The sequence below is a fragment of the Oncorhynchus tshawytscha genome, linkage group LG20 (assembly GCF_018296145.1).
Source record: "Oncorhynchus tshawytscha isolate Ot180627B linkage group LG20, Otsh_v2.0, whole genome shotgun sequence".
NCBI classification, from domain to species: domain Eukaryota; kingdom Metazoa; phylum Chordata; class Actinopteri; order Salmoniformes; family Salmonidae; genus Oncorhynchus; species Oncorhynchus tshawytscha.
Genome location: NC_056448.1, coordinates 24272964 through 24294320, shown reverse-complemented (window position 1 = coordinate 24294320; position 21357 = coordinate 24272964). Strand labels below are relative to the sequence as shown.

The 21357-nt window shown below is 43.1% G+C and overlaps 1 protein-coding gene across 3 annotated transcripts in view; it reads right to left on the bottom strand.

Annotated features, from left to right (window-relative positions):
• The window catches only part of sfswap (splicing factor SWAP), a 139734-nt gene that overhangs the window by 36575 nt on the left and 81802 nt on the right, over positions 1–21357 (bottom strand). For all 3 annotated transcript variants that reach the window (XM_024382237.2, XM_024382238.2, XM_024382239.2), the window contains exon 13: positions 18259–18452. In XM_024382237.2, the coding sequence (XP_024238005.1) occupies positions 18259–18452 (194 nt within the window). The remainder of the gene's footprint in view (positions 1–18258; positions 18453–21357) is intronic.

Here is a 21357-nt window from a genome sequence, read left to right as displayed (position 1 = left end):
TATGCCTCAGCCAATCAGAGCGTGGTCTCCGCTGCCACTGGGCTTACTGTGCTCCTTACCATACTCTACGTTTATATTTTAGTTATTTAGGAGACGCTCTTATCCAGAGTGACATACATTTGCTGCATTCATTTTAACATAGCTAGTTGTGGTAAGTACAATTGTCCTCAATAAACGTCAAGACAGCCTACAGGGAGGAGGTGAGGGCACTCGGAGTGTCAGGAAAACAACCTCTCACACAACATCAACAAAACAAAGGAGATGATCGTGGTCTTCAGGAAAGCAGTGGGGCGGCAGGGTAGCCTAGTGGTTAGAGCGTTGGACTAGTAACCGGAAGGTTGTGAGTTCAAACCCCCGAGCTGACAAGGTACAAATCTGTCGTTCTGCCCCTGAACAGGCAGTTAAAACACTGTTCCCAGGCCGTCATTGAAAATAAGAATGTGTTCTTAACTGACTTGCCTGGTTAAATAAAGGTAAAATTTAAATTTAAAATTAAAGTGGGAGCACCCCCCTATCCATATCGACGGGACAGTAGTGGAAAGTTTTTAGTTCCCCGGGAACATACATCACGGGCAAACTGAAATGGTCCACCCATACAGACATTGTGGTGAAGAATGAACAGCAACTCTTCAACCTCAGGAGGCTATAGAAATTTGGCTCGTCACCTAAAACCTTCGAAGACTTTTACAGATGCACAATTGAGAGCATACTGTTCGGTTGGATCACCGCCTGGTACGGCAACTGCACCGCCCTCAACCGCAAGGCTCTCCAGAGGATGGTGCGGTCTGCACAACGCATCACCGGGGGGCAAACTACCTGCCTTCCAGGACACCTACAGCACCCGATGTCACAGGAAGGCCAAAAAGATCATCAAGGACAACAACCACCCGAGCCACTCCCTGTTCATCCAACTACCATCCAGAAGACGAGGTCAGTACAGGTGCATCAAAGCTGGGACCGAGATACTGAAAAACAGCTTCTATCAAGGCCATCAGACTGTTAAATAGCCATCACTAACACAGAGAGGCTGCTGCCTACATACAGACTCAGATCTTTAGCCACTTCAATAAATGGATCACTAGACACTTACAAAAGCCACTTTAATAATGTTTCGTATCTTACATTAGTCATCTCATATGGATATACTGTCTTTTATACCATCTATTTTATCTGGCCTATGCTGCGCGGCCATCGCTCATCCTTATATTTACATGTACATTTTCTTATTCCATCCGTGTGTGTGTGTATTAGGTAATTGTTGTGAAATTGTTAGATATTACTGCACTGTCGGAACTAGAAGCACAAGCATTTCTCTACACTCACATTAACATCTACTAACCATGTGTATGTGACCAATAAAATTTGATTGAATTTGATTTATTAAAAACATTAGCAAAGCTATGGTAAACCATGTGATAGCTAATCTAAATTTGACAGATAATTGTAAATGCAATAACATATTGAAGAGAAGAATATTCACAGGGGTACTATGTACCAGGTGAGTGATGCCAACTTCTGCTCCCTGTTGAGGATGTCTGTCTCCTGTCCCCGTCCCAGAGAACAGGCTTTGTTTCTGGATAGCCCAGCTAGTTGCCCATTCCCCCCTCCGTGGATGGATACACCTGTCCGTAACGTAATACCTTATTAAAGCCCAGATTCTGCTGCAAGTTTAGCACCGATTGAACAGGATTGAACAGATTACAAAGGAAAAAGTAAACCTTGAGACAACACCAGTACCTAACCCCTGCATCCGGCCGCCTACCATACGGCCCAACAGACTCCAGAACTCTAAGACTCTTTCACTTTCTAGTTTCTACCCCAAATCTGGTTTGGATCAAGAAACTAAGAAGTTCCTAGACCGCATTAGGCAGAGACACCTGACAGAACATTTAGGGCTCTCGTTTTCTTCTCTTCGCACATGTGTTTTATTGGACTATGCTTTGAGGATTTAATGTTGCATAGAAGACTAATGAAAGTGTGCAGAACCAAATCAGAAGGCAGCAGAAGGAGAAAAACAAGAAAAAAACTACAGGCCTGTTCTCCGTTTTCCTTTTAATTGCACTGTCTTTTTTTCTATCCTCGGAGTAAAACATTTAGGGAAAGTTGCAAATAACTGTGGGATCGATAGAGCCGCAGGAAATGAGGCTATTTGGAGTGTTCAATCAGGGGCCCTGCCTCTGCTTACTTTAATTAGTTTATACATAAATTCAAGGCCGGAGATTGAAGAGCACTCTCTGCTCGTACCCTGACTTAAATTGAATAAATTGAACCGGTATTAGTTCTCTCAGCAGAACGCAGCGTGACCTCGGCAAAAACTGTGCTCTCGCCCAGGGAAGATATGTCCCACGAGAAGGAAGGAGAGAGAAGGACCAGATGCAGGGCCAAAGAAAAAAGCTCCTAAAGAGTAGATTTTGATACATCTGCTGACTACTTAATTCTTGTGAGGCTGTTTCTCATCCATAATGTGAATTTGGCACTTTGCGAGCCTCCTTAGCTGTTTACTCAGATGTCCTGGTGCTGAATCTGCCTGCCACAGAAGGCATCTCTCCCAATGATCCTTTGGCAATTACTGAAAATGTGTATTTGATTAAATTGTTTCCAATTTGAATCCCAAATTGTGACGCATCAGGCTTTTAGTCAGTCTGTTTACTCAAATGAATTCAGATTTTGCAAACAGACCATGTGTGATGATCCAAGTCGTATTTTCCGATCCTACTTTTAAATGCCTTAACTTTGGGAGTTACCTGTGTATGACCCATCTATCTGCTCCATAGCTATACGGAAAAATGCTGAATAGTCATGATATGGAGAGATGGAAAGGGAGAGAGATACATACAGTGTATTCAGATAGTATTCAAGTATTCGACCGATTATAAGTTTTCAACGCCGATAACGATTATTGGAGGACCAAAAAAAAGCCGATACCGATTAATGGGTCCGATTTTTAAAAATGTATTTGTAATAATGACAATTACAACAATACTGAATGAACACTTATTTTAACTTAATATAATACATCAATACAAATCAATTTAGTTCAAATTGGTTTAAATAATGCAAAAACAAAGTGTTGAGAGAAGTAAAAGTGCAATATGTGCCATGTAAAAAAGCTAATGTTTGAGTTCCTTGCTCAGAACATGAGAACATATGAAAGTTGGTGGTTCCTTTTAACATGAGACTTCAATATTCCAAGGTAAGAGGGTTTAGGTTGTCGTTAATATAGTATTTATAGGACTCTCTCTCTCTATACCATTTGTATTTCATATACCTTTGACTATTGCGTGTTCTTATAGGCACTTTAGTATTGCCAGTGTAACAGTATAGCTTCTGTCCCTCTCCTCGCCCCTACCTGGGCTCGAACCAGGAACACAACGACAACAGCCACCCTCGAAGCAGCGTTACCCATCGCTCCAGAAAAGCCGCGGCCCTTGCAGATCAAGGGGAATAACTACTCCAAGTCTCAGAGCGAGTGACGTTTGAAACGCTATTAGCGTGCATCCCGCTAACTAGCTGGCCATTTCACATCGGTTACACCAGCCATTAGGCTGATAGGCTTGAAGTCAAAAACAGTGCTGTGCTTGCGAAGAGCTGCTGGCAAAACGCACGAAAGTGCTGTTTGAATGAATGCTTACGAGCCTGCTGCTGCCTACCATCGCTCAGTCAGACTGCTCTAATTATAACATAACACACAGAAATACGAGCCTTTGGTCATTAATATGGTCGAATCCGTAAACTATCATTTCGAAAACAAAACGTTTATTATTTCAGTGAAATACGGAACCGTTCGATATTTTATCTAACGGGTGGCATCCCGAAGTCTAAATATTCTTGTTACATGGCACAATCTTCAATGTTATGTCATAATTACGTAAAATTCTGGCAAATTAGTTCGCAATGAGCCAGGCTGCCCAAACTGTTGCATACTGTTGCACAACTGTTAATATTGCCTGCTAACCTGGATATCTTTTAGTTAAATATGCAGGTTTAAAAATATAAAATCAATACACAGAAGTATAAGAAAGGCATTGGTGTTTGTGGTTAGGTACAGTCGTGCAACGATTGTGCTTTTTTCGCAAATAAGCTTTTGTTATATCATCCCCCAGCGTTGCATCGATTATATGCAACGCAGGACACGCTAGATAAACTAGTAACATCATCAACCATGTGTAGTTATAACTAGTGATTATGATTGATTGATTGTTTTTTTACAAGATACGTTTAATGCTACCTAGCAACTTACCTTTGCTTCTACTGCATTTGCATAACAGGCAGGCTCCTCATGGAGTGCAATGAGAGGCAGGCGGTTAGAGCATTGGACTAGTTAACTGTAAGGTTGCAAGATTGGATCCACCGTGCTGACAAGGTGAAAATTCTGTCGTTCTGCCCCTGAACAAGGCAGTTAACCCACCGTTCTTAGGCCGTCATTGAAAATAAGAATGTGTTCTTAACTGACTTGCCTAGTTAAATAAAGGTATAAAATATATATATATATATATATTTTTTTTTAATTGGCAAAATCGGCGCCCAAAAATGACGATTTCCGATTATTATAAAAACTTGAAATCGGCCTTAATTAATCGGCAATTCCGATTAATCGGTCGACCTCTAATTCAGACCCCTTGACTTTTTACGTTACAGCCTTATTCTAAAACTGATGACATTTTCACACTCATCAATCTACACAAAATACCCCAGAATAACAAAGCAAAAACATATTTTTTGTATATTTTTGCAAAGTAAAAAAACAAAACAAAAAACAGATCACATTTACTTAACCTTTTGTAACTAGGGGGCAGTATTTTAATTTTTGGATAAAAACGTTCCCGTTTTAAACGGGATATTTTGTCACGAGAAGATGCTCGACTATGCATATAATTGACAGCTTTGGATAGAAAACACTGACGTTTCCAAAACTGCAAAGATATTGTCTGTGAGTGCAACAGAACTGATGTTACAGGCTAAACCCAGATAAACATCCAATCAGGAAGTGACCCATATTTTGAAAAAGCTGCATGCCAATGACTCCTTATATGGCTTAATGGGCTACGAATGAGCATACTACGCTTTCTACGTATTCCCCAAGGTGTCTACAGCATTGTGACGTCTTTTTACGCATTTATGTTGAAGAATAGCCGTAAGGGACCACATTGAGCAAGTGGTCACATGATGGCTACAGTACAGAAGTAGCCATTTTTCCAATCGCTTCTTCTGAAAAACCAATTGTCCCGGTGGATATTTTATTGAATAGATATGTGAAAAACACCTTGAGGATTCTAAACAACGTTTGCCATGTTCCTGTCGATATTATGGAGCTAATTTGGAAAAAAGTTCACTGTTGTAGTGACCGCATTTTCCGGTCAATTTCTCAGCCAAACGTGAAGAACAAACGGAGCTATTTCGCCTACAAAAATAATATTTTGGGAAAAAAAGAACATTTGCTATCTAACTGGGAGTCTCGTGAGTGAAAACATCCGAAGTTCTTCAAAGGTAAATTATTTAATTTGATTGCTTTTCTTATTTTCGTGAAAATGTTGCCTGCTGCCAGCAGGGCATAATGCTATGCTAGGCTATGATAAACTTACACAAATGCTTGTCTAGCGTTGGCTGTAAAGCATATTTTGAAAATCTGAGAAGACAGTGTGATTAACAAAAGGCTAAGCTGTGTCTCAATATATTTCATTTGTGATTTCATGAATAGGAACATTTTCTAGGGAAATTTATGTCCGCTGCGTTATGCTAATTAGTTTGAGGCGATGATTACGCTCCCGCATGCGTGATGGGTAGTATCAAGATGAAGTATTCAGACCCTTTACTCAGCGCTTTGTTGAAGCATAATTGGCAGCGATTACAGCTCTTGAGTATTCTTGGGTAAGTCTGCTACAAGCTTGGCACACCTGTACTTGGGGAGTTTCTCCCATTCTTCTCTACAGATCCTCTCAAGCTCTGTCAGGTTGGATGGGGAGTGCCGCTGCACAGCTATTTTCAGGTGTCTCCAGAGATGTTCAAGTCCAGGCTCTGACTTGGCCACTCAAGGACATTCAGAGACTTGTCCAGAAGCCACTTATGCGTTGTCTTGGCTGTGCGCTTAGGGTCGTTGTCCTGTTGGAAGGTGAACATTCGCCCCAGTCTGAGGTCAAATCAAACTTTGTCACATGCGCCGAATACAACAAGTGTAGACTTTACCATGAAATGCTTACTTACAAGCCCTTAACCAACAGTGCAGTTCAAGAAGAGTTAAGAAAATATTTACCAAGTAGACTAAAATAAAAAGTAATAATAAAAAGTAATACAATTAAGAACAACAATGACTCGGTTAAATACAGGGGGCACCGGTACCGAGGCAGTGTGGGGAGGTACAGGCTAGTTGACGTAATCTGTAGGTGGGGCCGAAGTGACTATGCATAGATAAACAGAGAGTTGCAGCAGTGTACAAAAGGGGGGGGTCAATGTAAATTGTTCTGTGGCAATTTTATTAAATATTCAGCAGTCTTATGGCTTGGGGGTAGAAGCTGTTGAGGTGCCTTTTGGTCCTAGACTTGGTGCTCCGGTACCGCTTGCCATGCGGTGACTGGAAAGGTTTTGTCATGCCCTCTTCACGACTGTCTTGGCATGTTAGGACCATGATAGTTCGTTGGTGATGTGGACACCAAGGAACTTGAAAATCTGACCGGCTCCACTTCAGCCCCGTCAATGTTAATGAGGGCCTGTTCGGCCTGCCTTTTGCTGCAGTCCACAATCAGCTCCTTTGTCTTGCTCACATTGAAGGAGAGGTTGTTGTCCTGGCACCACATTGTCAGTTCTCTGACCTTCTCCCTATAGGCCGTCCCATTGTTGTCAGTGATCAGGCCTACCACCGTTGTGTCAAACTTAATGATGGTGTTGGAATTGTGTTTGGCCACGCAGTAATGGGTGAACAGGGAATACAGGAGGGGACTAAGTACATACCCCAGAGGGGCTCCAGTGTTAAGGATCAGCGTGGCCAACGTGTTGTTGCCTACTCTTACCACCTGGGGGCGGCCTGTCAGGAAGTCCAGGATCCAGTTGCAGAGGGAGGTGTTTAGTCCCAGTCCTTAGCTTAGTGATGAGCTTCGTGGGCACTATGGTGTTGAACGCTGAGCTGTAGTCAATGAACAGCGTTCTCACATATGTGTTCCTTTTGTCCAGGTGAGAAAGGGCAGTGTGGAGTGAGATTGAGATTGCGTCATCTGTGGATCTGTTGGGGCGGTATGGGAATTGGAGTGGGTCTAGGGTGTCCGGGAGTATGCTGTTGATGTGATTCATGACCAGCCTTTCAAAGCACTTCATGGCTACCGACGTGCGTGTCATGGGGCGATAATCATTTAGGCAGGTTACTTTCCCTTCATTGGGCACAGGGATGATCGTGGTCTGTTATGTAGGTATTACAGACTCGGTCAGGGAGAGGTTGAAAATGTCAGTGAAGACACTTGCCAATTGGTCCGCGCATGCTTTGAGTACACGTCCTGGAAATCCATCTGGCCCAGCGGTTTTGTGAATGTTGACCTGTTTAAAGGTTTAGTTCACATCGGCTACCGAGAGCGTTATCACACAGTCATCCAGAACAGCTGGTGCTCTCATCCATGCTTCAGTGTTGCTTGGCTCGAAGCGAGCATAAAAGGCATTTAGCTAGTCTGGTACGCTCGCTTCAATGGGGAGCTCGCGTCCGTGCTTCCCTTTGTAGTCTGTAAGTCTGCAAGCCCTGCCACATCTGACGAGCGTCAGAGCCGGTATAGTAGGATTCAATCTTAATTTCTGCATTGACACTTTGCTTGTTTGATGGATCGTCTGAGGGCATAGCGGGATTTCTTATAAGCATCCGGAATAGTCTCCCGCTCCTTGAAAGTGGCAGCTCTAGCCTTTAGCTCGATGCGGATGTCTGTAATCCATGGCTTCTGGTTGGGATATGTACGTACAGTCACTGTGGGGACGACGTCATCGATGCACGTATTGATGAAGCCGATGACTGAGGTGGTGTACTCCTCAATGCCATTGGATGAATCCCAGAACATATTCCAGTCTGTGCTAGCAAAACAGTCCTGTGGTGTAGCATCCACGTCATCTGACCACTTCCGTATTAAGCGAGTCACTGGTACTTCCTGCTTTAATTGTCACTTGTAGGCAGGAATCAGGAGGATCTATTTTTGGTCAGATTTGCCAAATGGATGGCGGAGGAGAGCTGCATGCATCTCTCTGTGTGGAGTAAAGGTGGTCTAGGATTTTTTCCCCCCTGGTTGTACATGTGACATGATGGTAAAAATGTTGGAAAACGGATTTAAATTTGCCTGCATTAAAGTCCCGGCCACTAGGAGAGACGCCTCTGGGTGAGCATTTACATCTTGGCTTATGGCCTTATAGAGTTGGTTGAGAGTGGTCTTAGTGCCAGCATTGTTCTGTGGTGGTAAATAGATGGCTACGAATAATACAGATGAGAACTCTTGGTAGATAGTGTGGTCTACAATTTATCATAAGGTACTCTACATCAGGTGAGCAATACCTCGAGAATGATTTAATATTAGACATCGTGCACCAGCTGTTATTGCCAAATAGACACACACCCCCACCCCTAGTCTTACCAGAGGTAGTGTCTCTGTTCTGCAGGTGCATGGAAAATCCCGCTAGCTCTATATTGTCTCTATCTTCGTTCAGCCACGTCTCGGTGAAACATAAGATGTTACAGTTTTTAATGTCCCGTTGGTAGGATAATCTTAATTGTAGGTCATCAATTTTATTTTCCCATTATTGCACGTTAGCAAGAAGAACGGATGGCAGTGGGAGTTTACTCGCTTGCCTTAGGATTCTCAGAAGGCTGCGGGCCCCTTTTCCTGCTTCAATTCTTCACACAAAAGGTGTGGGTCTGGGCCTGTTCCAGTGAAAGCAGAATATCCATCTAATCGGACATGTTAAAGGGAAAAGTTTCTTCCAGTCCGCGGTGAGTAATCACTTTCTGATGTCCAGAAGTTATTTTCGGTCATAAGAGACAATAGCAGCAACATTATGTAGACAATAATTAAAAACATAAGTTACATAAAATGCAAAAAAAAACTAAATGGGAGAATGTAAAACGTCAGCCATGTTCTTCGGCGCCAACTTATTATCCTGAGTACTCTGGAGCAGGTTTTAATCAAGGATCTCTCTGTACTTTGCTCTGTTCTTCTTTCCCTCGATCCTGACTAGTCTCCCAGCCCCTGCCCCTGAAAAACATCCCCACAGCATGATTCTGCCACCACCATGCTTCACCGTAGGAATGGTACCAGGCTTCCTCCAGATGTGACGCTTGCCATTCAATCCTGGTTTCATCAGACCAGAGAATCTTTGTTTCTGATGGTCTGGGAGTCTGTAAGTGCCTTTTGGCAAACTCCAAGCAGGCTGTCATGGGCCATTTACTGAGGAGTGGCTTCCGTCTGGCCCCTCTACCATAAAGGCCTGATTGATGGAGTGTTGCAAAGATGTTTGGCCTTCTGGAAGGTTCTCATATCTCCACAGAGGAAATCTGGAGCTCTGTCAGATTGACCATTGGGTTTCTGTTCTTGGTCACCTACCTGACCAAGGGCCTTCTCCCCCGATTGCTCAGTTTGGCCGGGCGGCCATCTCTAGGAAGCATCTTGGTGGTTCCAAACTTCTTCCATTTAAGAATGATAGAGGCCTCCTCCACCTTGCTTGCCACCTTGATGTAATTTCACAACTTGTGGACTTGTTCACGTGCTGCTGTTTTTTTAGGGTCTTTACTTTTTAATTACATTTGATACTTACATTTTTTCCCCTCGCTCAACTTTTTTCATTCAACTTTTTCACCCCGAACGCTTTATCTGGACATGGTTCTACAGGACCTCCACTAGCCAAAGCTAAGTAGTCAAATTAATATTATGCCTTCGAATTGCAGTCGCTGCACTCATAATATACAGGAGAACGATCGCCTTATGGTGAGGATAGCCGTGCTGCAAGCCCAGCTTCAGGCGCAATCGTTAGGCAAGGGTCATTTAAGTGTAGGAAAGGATGAAACAGCATCTGTGCCACAAAAAGTAAAGATAGTAGTATAAATCCCTTCACACAGTCACCGCAGTTGGACAATTTTCTCTTGGCTTCTGGAAGGAAATGCTGTAGGATCAACCGGTGTCGCATATTCAGCCGTCAAAAACTTTCAACTGGTTCTCCTCATTAAGCAACAAGTCGGAGTCAGAGGCCGAGCCTTCTCTGGTCTTTCCTCCACCTGTTACGGGGTCTGAGACACCGAAGCCTCCCACCATTAGCTCTGACAAATCCAAAACCCTAGTCATTGGCGACTCCATTACCCGCAGTATTAGACCTTAAAAGAATCATCCAGCGATCATACACTGTTTACCAGGGACAGGGCTACCAACGTTAAGGCTAATCTGAAGATGGTGCTGGCTAAGGCTAAAATTGGCGAGTGTAGAGTGTATAGGGATATTGCTATCCACGTCGGCACCAACGATGTTAGGATGAAACAGTCAGAGGTTACCAAGTGCAACATAGCCTCAGCGTGTAAATCAGCTAGACAGATGTGTCCGCATCGAGTAATTCTCTCTGACCCCTGCCCAGTTAGGGGGAGTGATGAGCACGACTGCAGTCTCACAACTCAATCGCTGGTTAAACTGTTTTCTGTCCCTCCCAAAAGGCAGAATTTGTAGATAATTGGCCCTCTTTCTGGGACTCATCCACAAACAGGACCAAGCCTGGCCTGCTGAGGAGTGACTGATTACATCCTAGCTGGAGAGGTGCTCTCATCTTATCTATGAACATAGACAGGGCTCTAACTCCTCCAGCTCCACAATGAGATAGCCAGCTTGCTAGCTTAGTGGAGTCTGCCACTAGCACAGTTAGTGTAGTCAGCTCAGCTATCCCCATTGAGACCATGTCTGTGCTTAGACCTAGGTTGGGCAAACTAAACATGGCGGTGTTCACCTTAGCAATCTTACTGGAATAAAGAGCTCCATTCCTGTCATTATTGAAAGATTGTGATATCTCACATCTCAAAATAGGGTTACTTAATGTTAGATCCTTCACTTCAAAGGCAGTTATAGTCAATGAACTAATCATAATCTTGATGTGATTGGCCTGACTGAAACATGGCTTAATCCTGATGAATTTACTGTGTTAAATGAGGCCTCCTCCTGGTTACACTAGTGACCAAATCCCACGCGCATCCCGCAAACATGAAGGTGTTGTTAACATTTACGATAGCAAATTTCAATTTACAAATAAAAATGAGTGCATTTTCTTCTCTTGAGATTCTAGTCATAAAATCTATGCAGCCTACTCAATCACTTTTTATAGCTACTGTTTACAGGCCACCTGGGCCATATACAGCGTTCCTCACTGAGTTCCCTGAATTCCTATCGGACCTTGTAGTCATAGCAGATAATATTCAAATTGTTGGTGACTTTATTATTCACATGGAAAAGTCAACAGACCCAATCCAAAAGACTTTCGGAGCCATCATCGACTCAGTGGGTTTTGTCCAACATGTCTCCGGACCTACTCACTGCCACAGTCATACTCTGGACCTAGTTTTGTCCCGTGGAATAAATATTGTGGATCTAAATGTTTTTCCTCATAATCGGACCACCATTTTATTATGTTTGCAATCTGCTCAGACACCAACCAAGGATCATCAAAAGTCGTGCTATAGTCTCGGCCAACCCAAAGATTCCTAGATGCCCTTCCAGAATCCCTCCACCTACCAAAGGACGTCAGAGTATAACAATCGGTTAACCACCTGAGGAACTTCATTTAACCTTGTGTAATACTCTAGATGCAGTCGCACCCCTAAAAACAATTAAGTTGGAAAAAAAGGATGGAGAATAAGAACAATCCTAAATGTCTTTTTGATACTGTTGCAAAGCTAACTAAAAAGCAGCATTCCCCAAGAGAGGATGGCTTTCACTTCAGCAGTGATACATTCATGAGCTTCTTTGACGAGAAGATCATGATCATTGGGAAAGAAAATGATGGACTCCACTTTAAATCTATGTTGTCCTGAGTCTGCACAACACTGTCAGGACATAGGATCAAAGGGAGACAAGTTTTTAAATACTATATCTCTTGACACATTGATGAAAATAGTCATGGCCTCTAAACCTTCAAGCTGCATACTGGACCTTATTCCAACTAAATTACTGAAAGAGCTGCTTCCTGTGCTTGGCCCTCCTATGTTGAACATAATAAATGGCACCATTTCCACCGGAAGTGTACCAAACTCACTAAAAGTGGCAGTAATAAAGCTGCTCCTGAAAACGTCAAACCTTGACCCAGAAAATATAAAAAACTAAAATCAGCTGATATCAAATCTCCCATTCATCCCAAGATTTTTTCGAAAAACCTGTTGCGCAGCAACTCACTGCCTTCCTGAAGACTTAACAATGTATATGAAACGTTTTAGTCTGGTTTTAGACCCCATCATAGCACTGAGACTGCACTCGAAGGTGGTAAATTACCTTTCAATGGCAACAGACCAAGGCTCTGCATCTGTCCTCGTGCTCCTAGACCTTAGTGCTGCTTTTGATACCATCGATCACCACATTCTTTTGGAGAGATTAGAAACCCAAATTGGTCTACATGGACAAGTTCTGGCCTTGTTTAGATCTTATCTGTCAGAAATAAATCAGTTTGTCTCTGTGGATGGTTTGTCCTCTGACAAAACAACTGTACATTTCGGTGTTCCTCAAGGTTCTGTTTTAGAACCTTTGTTGTTTTCACTATATACTTTATCTCTTGGTGATATAATTCGGAAACATAAATGTTAACTTTCACTGCTATGTGGACGATACACAGCTGAACATTTCGATGAAACATGGTGAAGCCCCAAAATTGCTCTACCTGGAAGTAAGTGGATAGCGGCAAATGTTTTACTTTTAAACTTGGGCAAAACAGAGATGCTAGTTCTAGGTCCCAAGAAACAAAGAGATTTTCTGTTGAATCTGACAATTAATCTTGACGGTTGTACAGTCGTCTCAAATAAAACTGTAAAGCACCACGGTGTTACTCTGGACCCTAATCTCTCTTTGACGAACATATCAAGACTGTTTCAAGGACAGCTTTTTTCCATCTACGTAAAAGAGCTTGGTTTCTTCCTAGGTTCCTGCCTTTCTACGGAGTTTATCCTAGCCAACATGCTTCTACATCTGCATTACTTGCCGTTTGTGGTTTTAGGCTGAGTTTCTGTATAGCACTTTGTGACATCGGCTGATGTAAAAGGGGCTTTATAAATACATTTGATTGATTGATTGAATGCTGCAGACATTCCCCAGATCTGTGCCTTGACACAATCCCGTCTTGGTGCTCTACTGACAACACCTTTGACCTGATGGCTTGGTTTTTGCAATGACATACACTGTCAACTGTGGGATGATCAATGGAAACAGGATGCAACTGAGCTCAATTTCGAGTCTCATAGAAAATGTTCTGAATATTTATATAAATAAGGTGAAAATGTCTAAAAACCTATTTTCGCGTTGTCATTATTGGGTACTGTGTGTAGATTGATAAGGAAAGAAATTTAATTAATCAATTTCATAATAAAATTGTAACATTACAAAATGTCGAAAAGGTCAAGGGGTCTGAATACTTCCCGAACACACTTTATATTTCCATTATGGGCTAAGCTAAGGGAGAAATACGACTGTGGTTTACTGTATTCAGGCTGTAGATAAAGACAGAGAGGGGTGAGAAGGAGACAGAAAAAGAGAGCTGTGGCAAATGAATTGGTATAAATAAGTTATTTCAGAAGGCATCACATATCAGCCCCTCAAACGGAAATGAATCAGAAGCAATCTCCTCCAACAATTTGGGGTAACTGCAGGACTGTAAGCTGAAAAAAAAGTGGCGATAAAAGGTCTGTGTTCATATATAGTGTCAGCTCAAATGACTGATTTGACTGCCGTGCCTCACAGACACCAAGCCATTGTGTGTGAACCGAATGAACCTGAAGACAACGGAGAGGGGTGTTCAGTTTCTAAACAGGTGAAGAGGAAGCCAGGGCAGACATGAGTGAATGTGGCCGGATTGGCACGTATTCCATTTCTGCTTAAGTTTGAAGTATTTAATAATGCACTTGAACTTGATTTTCACTTAAACACTTGAATGTCATCATTTCAATGACAAAAATGTTTAACCTTTTCTTTGCAATGCTTAATACTAAACTGACATACACTAGTTTGTCAAAGTCCTTGATTGACACAGGGCTATTCCCCAAAATCTCCTTCGTGCTACCAACTCACTTTGCAGTCTAAAAAGAAAAGTTACTTTTTTTTGTGGAGTCAACATTTAGCATAGGCTGTGCCGCCTTGGCCCTGGCTCTCCCGCAATGATGACTGTAATGATTCAGAACCTCTTCTCTCAGTTCTTCCCTCTCCAGAACGCTTCTCCTTTAAGTCAATCACCCAGTTCTCTTTTCAGGAATTAACCTCAGAGACGCACTTCATACCACAAGCCTCTTCTTAAAAATATGATTCAAGTTCATCTTTCTCTCTTTATTTCTCCTTCTGGCAGTCCCTTGCTAAAGCCAGTCAGCATTTCTCTGTGTTCCTGACAGGCTCCCATCACAGCCCTAACCCCAGATGAAACTGTGCCTCACAAAATAAATGTACATCTCTTTCTGTGTGCTGTTAGTACTCCTGCTGCCGAGCCCTGTAGACAGTTGATTCTTTCAGTGGGGTGCACGCATGCGGCCGCGTCACCCCTTCTTCATAATGGAACACTAATAAGTCTGCGTCACTGTCACCTCTCCTCACGACAACACGCACTATCACTAGACAGTACACACACGACAACACACCGAGCAGCAACTGTCATAAAGGAGCAACTGGCAGCAAGGAGATCTCTGAAATGACAACAATCACCATTTGTTCCACTGGCGAGGAGAAAGGGCTATTAGTGCCATTGCAGTGTTCTCGAACAGCTATTCTAAGAGATGTGGTGTTCGTCATTCACTGAGCCCCTCATGCAAAGTCTATGGCATCGTTAAAGTTAAGGAAAACAAAATTTTACTTGTAGTGAAGTCACAAGACCAAAAGCACCCAGTACTCTAAAAAACTAAAGTTTAGCAAACTCCACTAGCCTGAAAACAACTTATCCTCATCAATATAGTCTAGCCCTCCTGTCCTGTCCAGACTGAGCACATCCTTCCCAGCACAGCTGGCCAGAGTAACAGAGAGGACACAGCCATGACAGGACTCCTCCCAGCACCACCTGGCTGAACAGGTGACTATCCATGTCCCCAGACAGGGATGTCACCCATTGGGCACACATAAGAGAGAGCTGACAAACAGCATTTCACTGTGGACAGACACTCCCAACATCAAACACTTTCCTTGAATCTTACTTAAACTTTGAAGTGGCTTAGTCTTGCTTGTCACAGCATTACTCTATGGAGAAAAGGCCCAACGGTGCTGTTCTTGTCACAGCATTACTGTATGGAGAAAAGGCCCAACGGTGCTGTTCTTGTCACAGCATTACTCTATGGAGAAAAGGCCCAACGGTGCTGTTCTTGTCACAGCATTACTGTATGGAGAAAAGGCCAAACAGTGCTGTTCTTTTCACTGCTTTTCGTACTATCGTACTACATGTTTTAGGAGGTAGTTTATCTATTAGAGGAAGAGAGTTTTCCACCTCTTCTGTGAGAATCCTTTGAGCATTTCTGTCTCGCGGCCACTCTCCTGCTACACGCTTAGATGCACTCACAAACAAGCCATGAACCACTAGAAACATTGCAAACAAAGTGCCGACATCACACAGCGGAGTTTGTTAACAGCACACACATCTCTCTCTCCACACCGTAAAAATACATATACTCCCTCATCAACAAAAAGGGTGAGGAGAGAAGCAAGCGGAGCCCTGAGAATTTGGGGGAAAAGTGGGGAACAAGTGGAAAGTTGGACACTTAGGCAAAAACAAAGGCTAAAACAACAATCAGTATCTTTAAACTACCACTGGGGGTTAAGACTCGACAGGTGTCATGGAGGTGCTCTGGTCACAAAGCAGTAGCAGGTTGAAATCCTAGCAGGGGATTGCCTGCTTTAATAGACTCCCCCTGAGAAGAGCTTTATAAGCTACCTCTCCACAGTAAAAGCAGCCAGTAAAGAATACAGGTACTCATGTATGAACACATCCCAGTCTGCATAAATCACAGCCTCTCAGCCAGTCAGGCATGACAGGCCGCTTTGATGGGAAAGTTAAATAGGGCATTATTTTTCACAGTGGAAAACGACAAGATGCCAGCTTCACCGCTGGCTCCCGGTTTTGTTGCAGTGGAAAAAACCTGAGACAGGCGCCATAGGTCACCGGCGGTGAGTAACTCTGACAAATAGGGGGGTGGTGGAGTGTGGCGGGGGTTGTCGTAAACTCCCCACTGGGCCGGGCTGCCGTTAGCTGCTTACGACGGAACAGGAGGGTGGGTCGGGTCGCTTAGCTTCAGGGTGGGCGGAGTGGAGGAGGGAGAACAGATAGACACAGCCTGTCATCTCAGGGAGAGAGGACTGAAACTAAAAATGAACATAAAGATGGTCTAAAAAGATGGATATAAATATCCCTAATATGTTTCTTCACACAGGAGCTGTATCAGAGAAAGAGTGAGGGGGAGAGAGGGAGAGGCGAACCAAAAGGCAATTAAGGGGAATGCCTAGATAGAGAGCCAGGAATCTAAAGGCAAATTCATATTGGAAATGCATTATAGCTAGTGGATGCAGACAGCGATATCCACTTATGACAACGAGGGCACTAAAAATACATATTTCCCAGATGCCTGTGTATATATTTTCTTAAGCCTGTGGGGCGAAACCTTGAAAGGAAGTGGACCGACAGGCAAGTTCACATAGACAATAGATAAAGAACTAAGAAACTTTTCATCTGTTCGGTGGGGAGAAAAGGCATATCCCAAGAGAGGTTAGCACGAAGGGGTCTTCCTCTAGACCAAACCTCTCCAACCCTGTTCCTGGAGAGCTACCCTCCTGTAGGTCTTCGCTCCAACCCCAGTTGTAACTAACCTGATTCAGCTTATCAACCAGCTAATTATTAGAATCAGGTGCGCTAGATTAGAGTTAGAAGGAAAACCTACAGGACAGAAGCTCTCCAGGAACAGGGTTGGAGTGAAAACCTACTGGACGGTAGCTCTCCAGGAACAGGGTTGGAGTGAAAACCTACAGGACGGAAGCTCTCCAGGAACAGGGTTGGAGTGAAAACCTACTGAAAACCTCCAGGAACAGGATGAAAACCTACTAGCTCTCCAGGAACAGGGTTGGAGTGAAAACCTACTGGACGGCAGCCTCCAGGAACAGGATTGAAAACCTACTGGACGGTAGCTCTCCAGGAACAGGGTTGGAGTGAAAACCTACAGGATGGTAGCTCTCCAGGAACAGGGTTGAAGTGAAAACCTACAGGATGGTAGCTCTCCAGGAACAGGGTTGAAGTGAAAACCTACAGGATGGTAGCTCTCCGGGAACAGGGTTGGAGTGAAAACCTACAGGACGGTAGCTCTCCGGGAACAGGTGTGGAGAGCCCTGCTCTAGGCCTACACACACGTTCAATGGCTGGGAAAACAACGTCTGATTCTCCAGATTTCACACCCCACCACTCGTACTAATGGGGACAGTGTCTCAGTGGGTGGAGTGGGGTGTGTGATACAATCACCGTAATTGCGGCAACTTGCTTTCATTTTTCCATGTATTCTCCATTACTCTGTGTCCACACAAACACACCCATCGTTCAGACACCGACTGGGTGTAAGTTTTATTAACTCCAGGAAACAGAAAGAGAAATCTGTTAACCGCTACGTCAGCGTCATTAAAGACCAGGCAGCAGACAACAGGCAGCAGTAACAACAGTAGAATAATCGAACACAGAATCTCCCCTCACTGATCCACAACTTACTTAAATATGGCAGACCACAATGACCGACCACAACCCTGGGCAGATCTCTCTTATCTCTGTTCAGGCTGTGTGTGATATATGATATGATTTGCTTCCCTGCTTGGGTGCTCCAGACACAATCGATGTGGTGTCTTGGAAAGTGTGTGAAAGTAACTTAAAGTAAATTGTGTCCTGTACACGTGCGCACACAGAAAAAAACACACCACACACACACGTGTCCATTACTGTCAGCTGTGCAAATTACAATATGCACCTTGATGAAGAAACTCCATTAGGAACAGGAAATCCATCTCTCTATGCCTGGCATATCGCTACTGGGACTGTCACCACCACAGTGTGTGTGTGTGTATGCCTCCATACCTCAGGCATGGCAGAGGACTCGCCGGGCCGTCTGGCCTCAGGTTCTCCAGTGAGGGGGTTCCGGAGGGTCTGGAGGAACAGGGCTGCCTTCCTCTTCCTCTCCGCCTGCAGCTGCTTCTCCTTGGACTCCTTGGAGGCCTGGGCCAGCTTCTCCCTGGCGGCCGCAGCTAGACGGTCCTCCAACTTCAGCTTGGCTAGAGGGGGAGGTCAGGTACAGTATAAAGATTAATAGTTTCTGCTTGGCTACAGACAAACAGAGAGAGAAAAAAATATTTTAGAACTTAGAACTTGCTTTTTATATGTCATCAAAATCTATTGATGTCTGTCTGTTTCTGCATTGTACTTTTATGACGCTTTGTACTTATGACGCTTTGTGCTAAGGCTAAGTGATGTCAGCATGCTATTTGTTTGTTTGGGATTGGGTTTAAAAGTTGACAGTCAAAAATAGATGCAAGTGAGGCACAGTGAGGGTTGGTTGCAGGCTGAACGGTAAGGGAAAGCCATTTCACACTACGTAGGGCCGACCACTCCTCTCCCCCACTCTCTGTCGGCCTGGTTCTCATTGGAATGCTCTGTCCGCTCTGTGCACCGTTTACTACGGGACACTGATGGAGGGGTTTAATCACAGCAACATACAGTGGTGGAGGGACCAATGGACAGCCAGTTCAACATGGCCCAGTCAGAGTGGGGAGAACACATGCCTTTTCTGGGTGTAATGTTTACTGTTTATTTTTTCCCTCATCAATCTACACACAATACCTCATAATGACAAACATATATTTTCTTCGTTTTATGTTTACAAATGTATTAAAAATAAAAAACAGATATCTTATTTAGATAAGAATTCAGACATTTTGCTATGAGACTTGAAATTGAGCTCAGCTGCATGCTGTTTCCATTGATCATCTTTGAGATGTTTCTACAACTTGATTGGAGTCCACCCGAGGTAAATTCAATTGATTGGGCATAATTTGGAAAGGCACACACCTGTCTGTATTAGAGGTCGATCGACTATGATTTTTCAACACCGATACCGATTATTGGAGGACCAAAAAAGCCAATACTGATTAAAATCGGCCTATTTATTTATTTGTAATAATGACAATTACAACAATACTGAATGAACACTTATTTTAACTTAATATAATACATCAATAAAATCAATTTAGCCTCAGGTAAATAATGAAACATGTTCAATTTGGTTTAAATAATGCAAAACAAAGTGTTGGAGAAGAAAGTAAAAGTGCAATATGTGTTATGTAAGAAAGCTAACGTTTCAGTTCCTTGCTCAGAACATGAGAACATATGAAAGCTGTTGGTTCCTTTTAACATGAGTCTTCAATATTCCCAGGTAAGAAGTTTTAGGTTGTAGTTATTATAGGAATTATAGGACTATTTCCCTCTATACCATTTGTATTTCCTTAACCGGCAGGGTAGCCTAGTGGTTAGAGCGTTGGACTAGTAACCGGAAGGCTGCAAGTTCAAACCTCTGAGCTGACAAGGTACAAATCTGTCGTTCTGCCCCTGAACAGGCAGTTAACCCACTGTTCCTAGGCCGTCGAACCAGCAACACAACAACAACAGCCACCATCGAAGCAGCGTTACCCATGCAGAGCAAGGGGAACAACTACTAGAAGGCTTGGAGCGAGTGACGTTTGAAACACTATTAGCGCACGCTAACTAGCTAGCCATTTCACTTTTTTACACCAGCCTCATCTTGGGAATTGATAGGCTTGAAGTCATAAACAGTGCAATGCTTGATGCACAACAAAGAGCTGCTGGCAAAAAGCACAAAAGTGCTGTTTGAATGAATGTTTACACGCCTGCTTCTGCCTACCACCGCTCAGTCAGATACTTTGATACTTGTATGATTGTATGCTCAGTCAGATTATATGCAACGCTAGATAATATCTAGTAATATCATCAACCATGTGTAGTTAACTTCTTATGGCTGGGGGGCAGGTATTGAGTAGCTTGGATGAATAAGTTGCCCAAACTAAACGTCCTGCTCCTCAGTCTCAGTTGCTAATATTATTATTAGTATTGGATAGAAAACTGTTTCCAAAACTGTCAAAATATTTTCTGTGAGTATAACAGAACTGATATTGCAGGCGAAACCCTGAGGAAAATCAAACCAAGAAGTGGCCTCTATTTTGAAAACTCAAAATGAAAACTCAAAATATCAACCAGATTCCTTTTCCTATTACTTCCTCAAGGTGTCAACAGTCTGTAGACATAGTTTCAGGCATTTATTTTGATAAAATGAGCGAGAAAGAACATCGCGTAATTGTATGGCCAGGTGCCAGCAGAGTTTTGAATGCGTAACAGAGTTTGGGCAGCCATTGCCTTTCCCTCTCCGACTGAAAAAGACAGTTGCGGTTGATATATTATCGATTAGATATTTTAAAAACAACATGAGGATTGTTTATAAAAAACGTTTGACATGTTTCTGTGAACATTACGGATACTATTTGGAATTTGTCTGCGTTGTCGTGACCGCTCTTTCCTGTGGACTTCTGAACATAACGCGCCAAACAAACGGAGGTATTTTGGATATAAAAATAATTTTTATGGAACAAAAGGAACATTTATTGTGTAACTGGGAGGCTCGTGAGTGAAAATATCCGAAGATCAAAGGTAAACTATTCATTTGATTGCTTTTCTGATTTTCGTGATCAAGCTACTTGATGCTAGGTGAACATAATGTTTTGTCGAGCGTTCGATAAACTTACACAAACGCTTGGATTGCTTTCGCTGTAAAGCATATTTTCAAAATCTGACACGACAGGTGGATTAACAAAAGGCTAAACTGTGCTTTGCTATATTGCACTTGTGATTTCATGAATATAAATATTTTTAGCAATATTATTTGAATGTGGCGCTATGCAATTCAGCGGTTGTTGATGACAATTATCCTGTTAACGGGATGGCAGCCATAAGAAGTTAACTAGTGATTATGATTGATTGTTTTTTTTATAAGATAAGTTTAATGCTAGCTAGCAACTTACCTTGGCTTACTGCGTTCCCGTAACAGGCAGTCTCCTTGTGGAGTGCAACGAAAGAGAGGCAGGTCGTTATTGCGTTGGACTAGTTAACTGT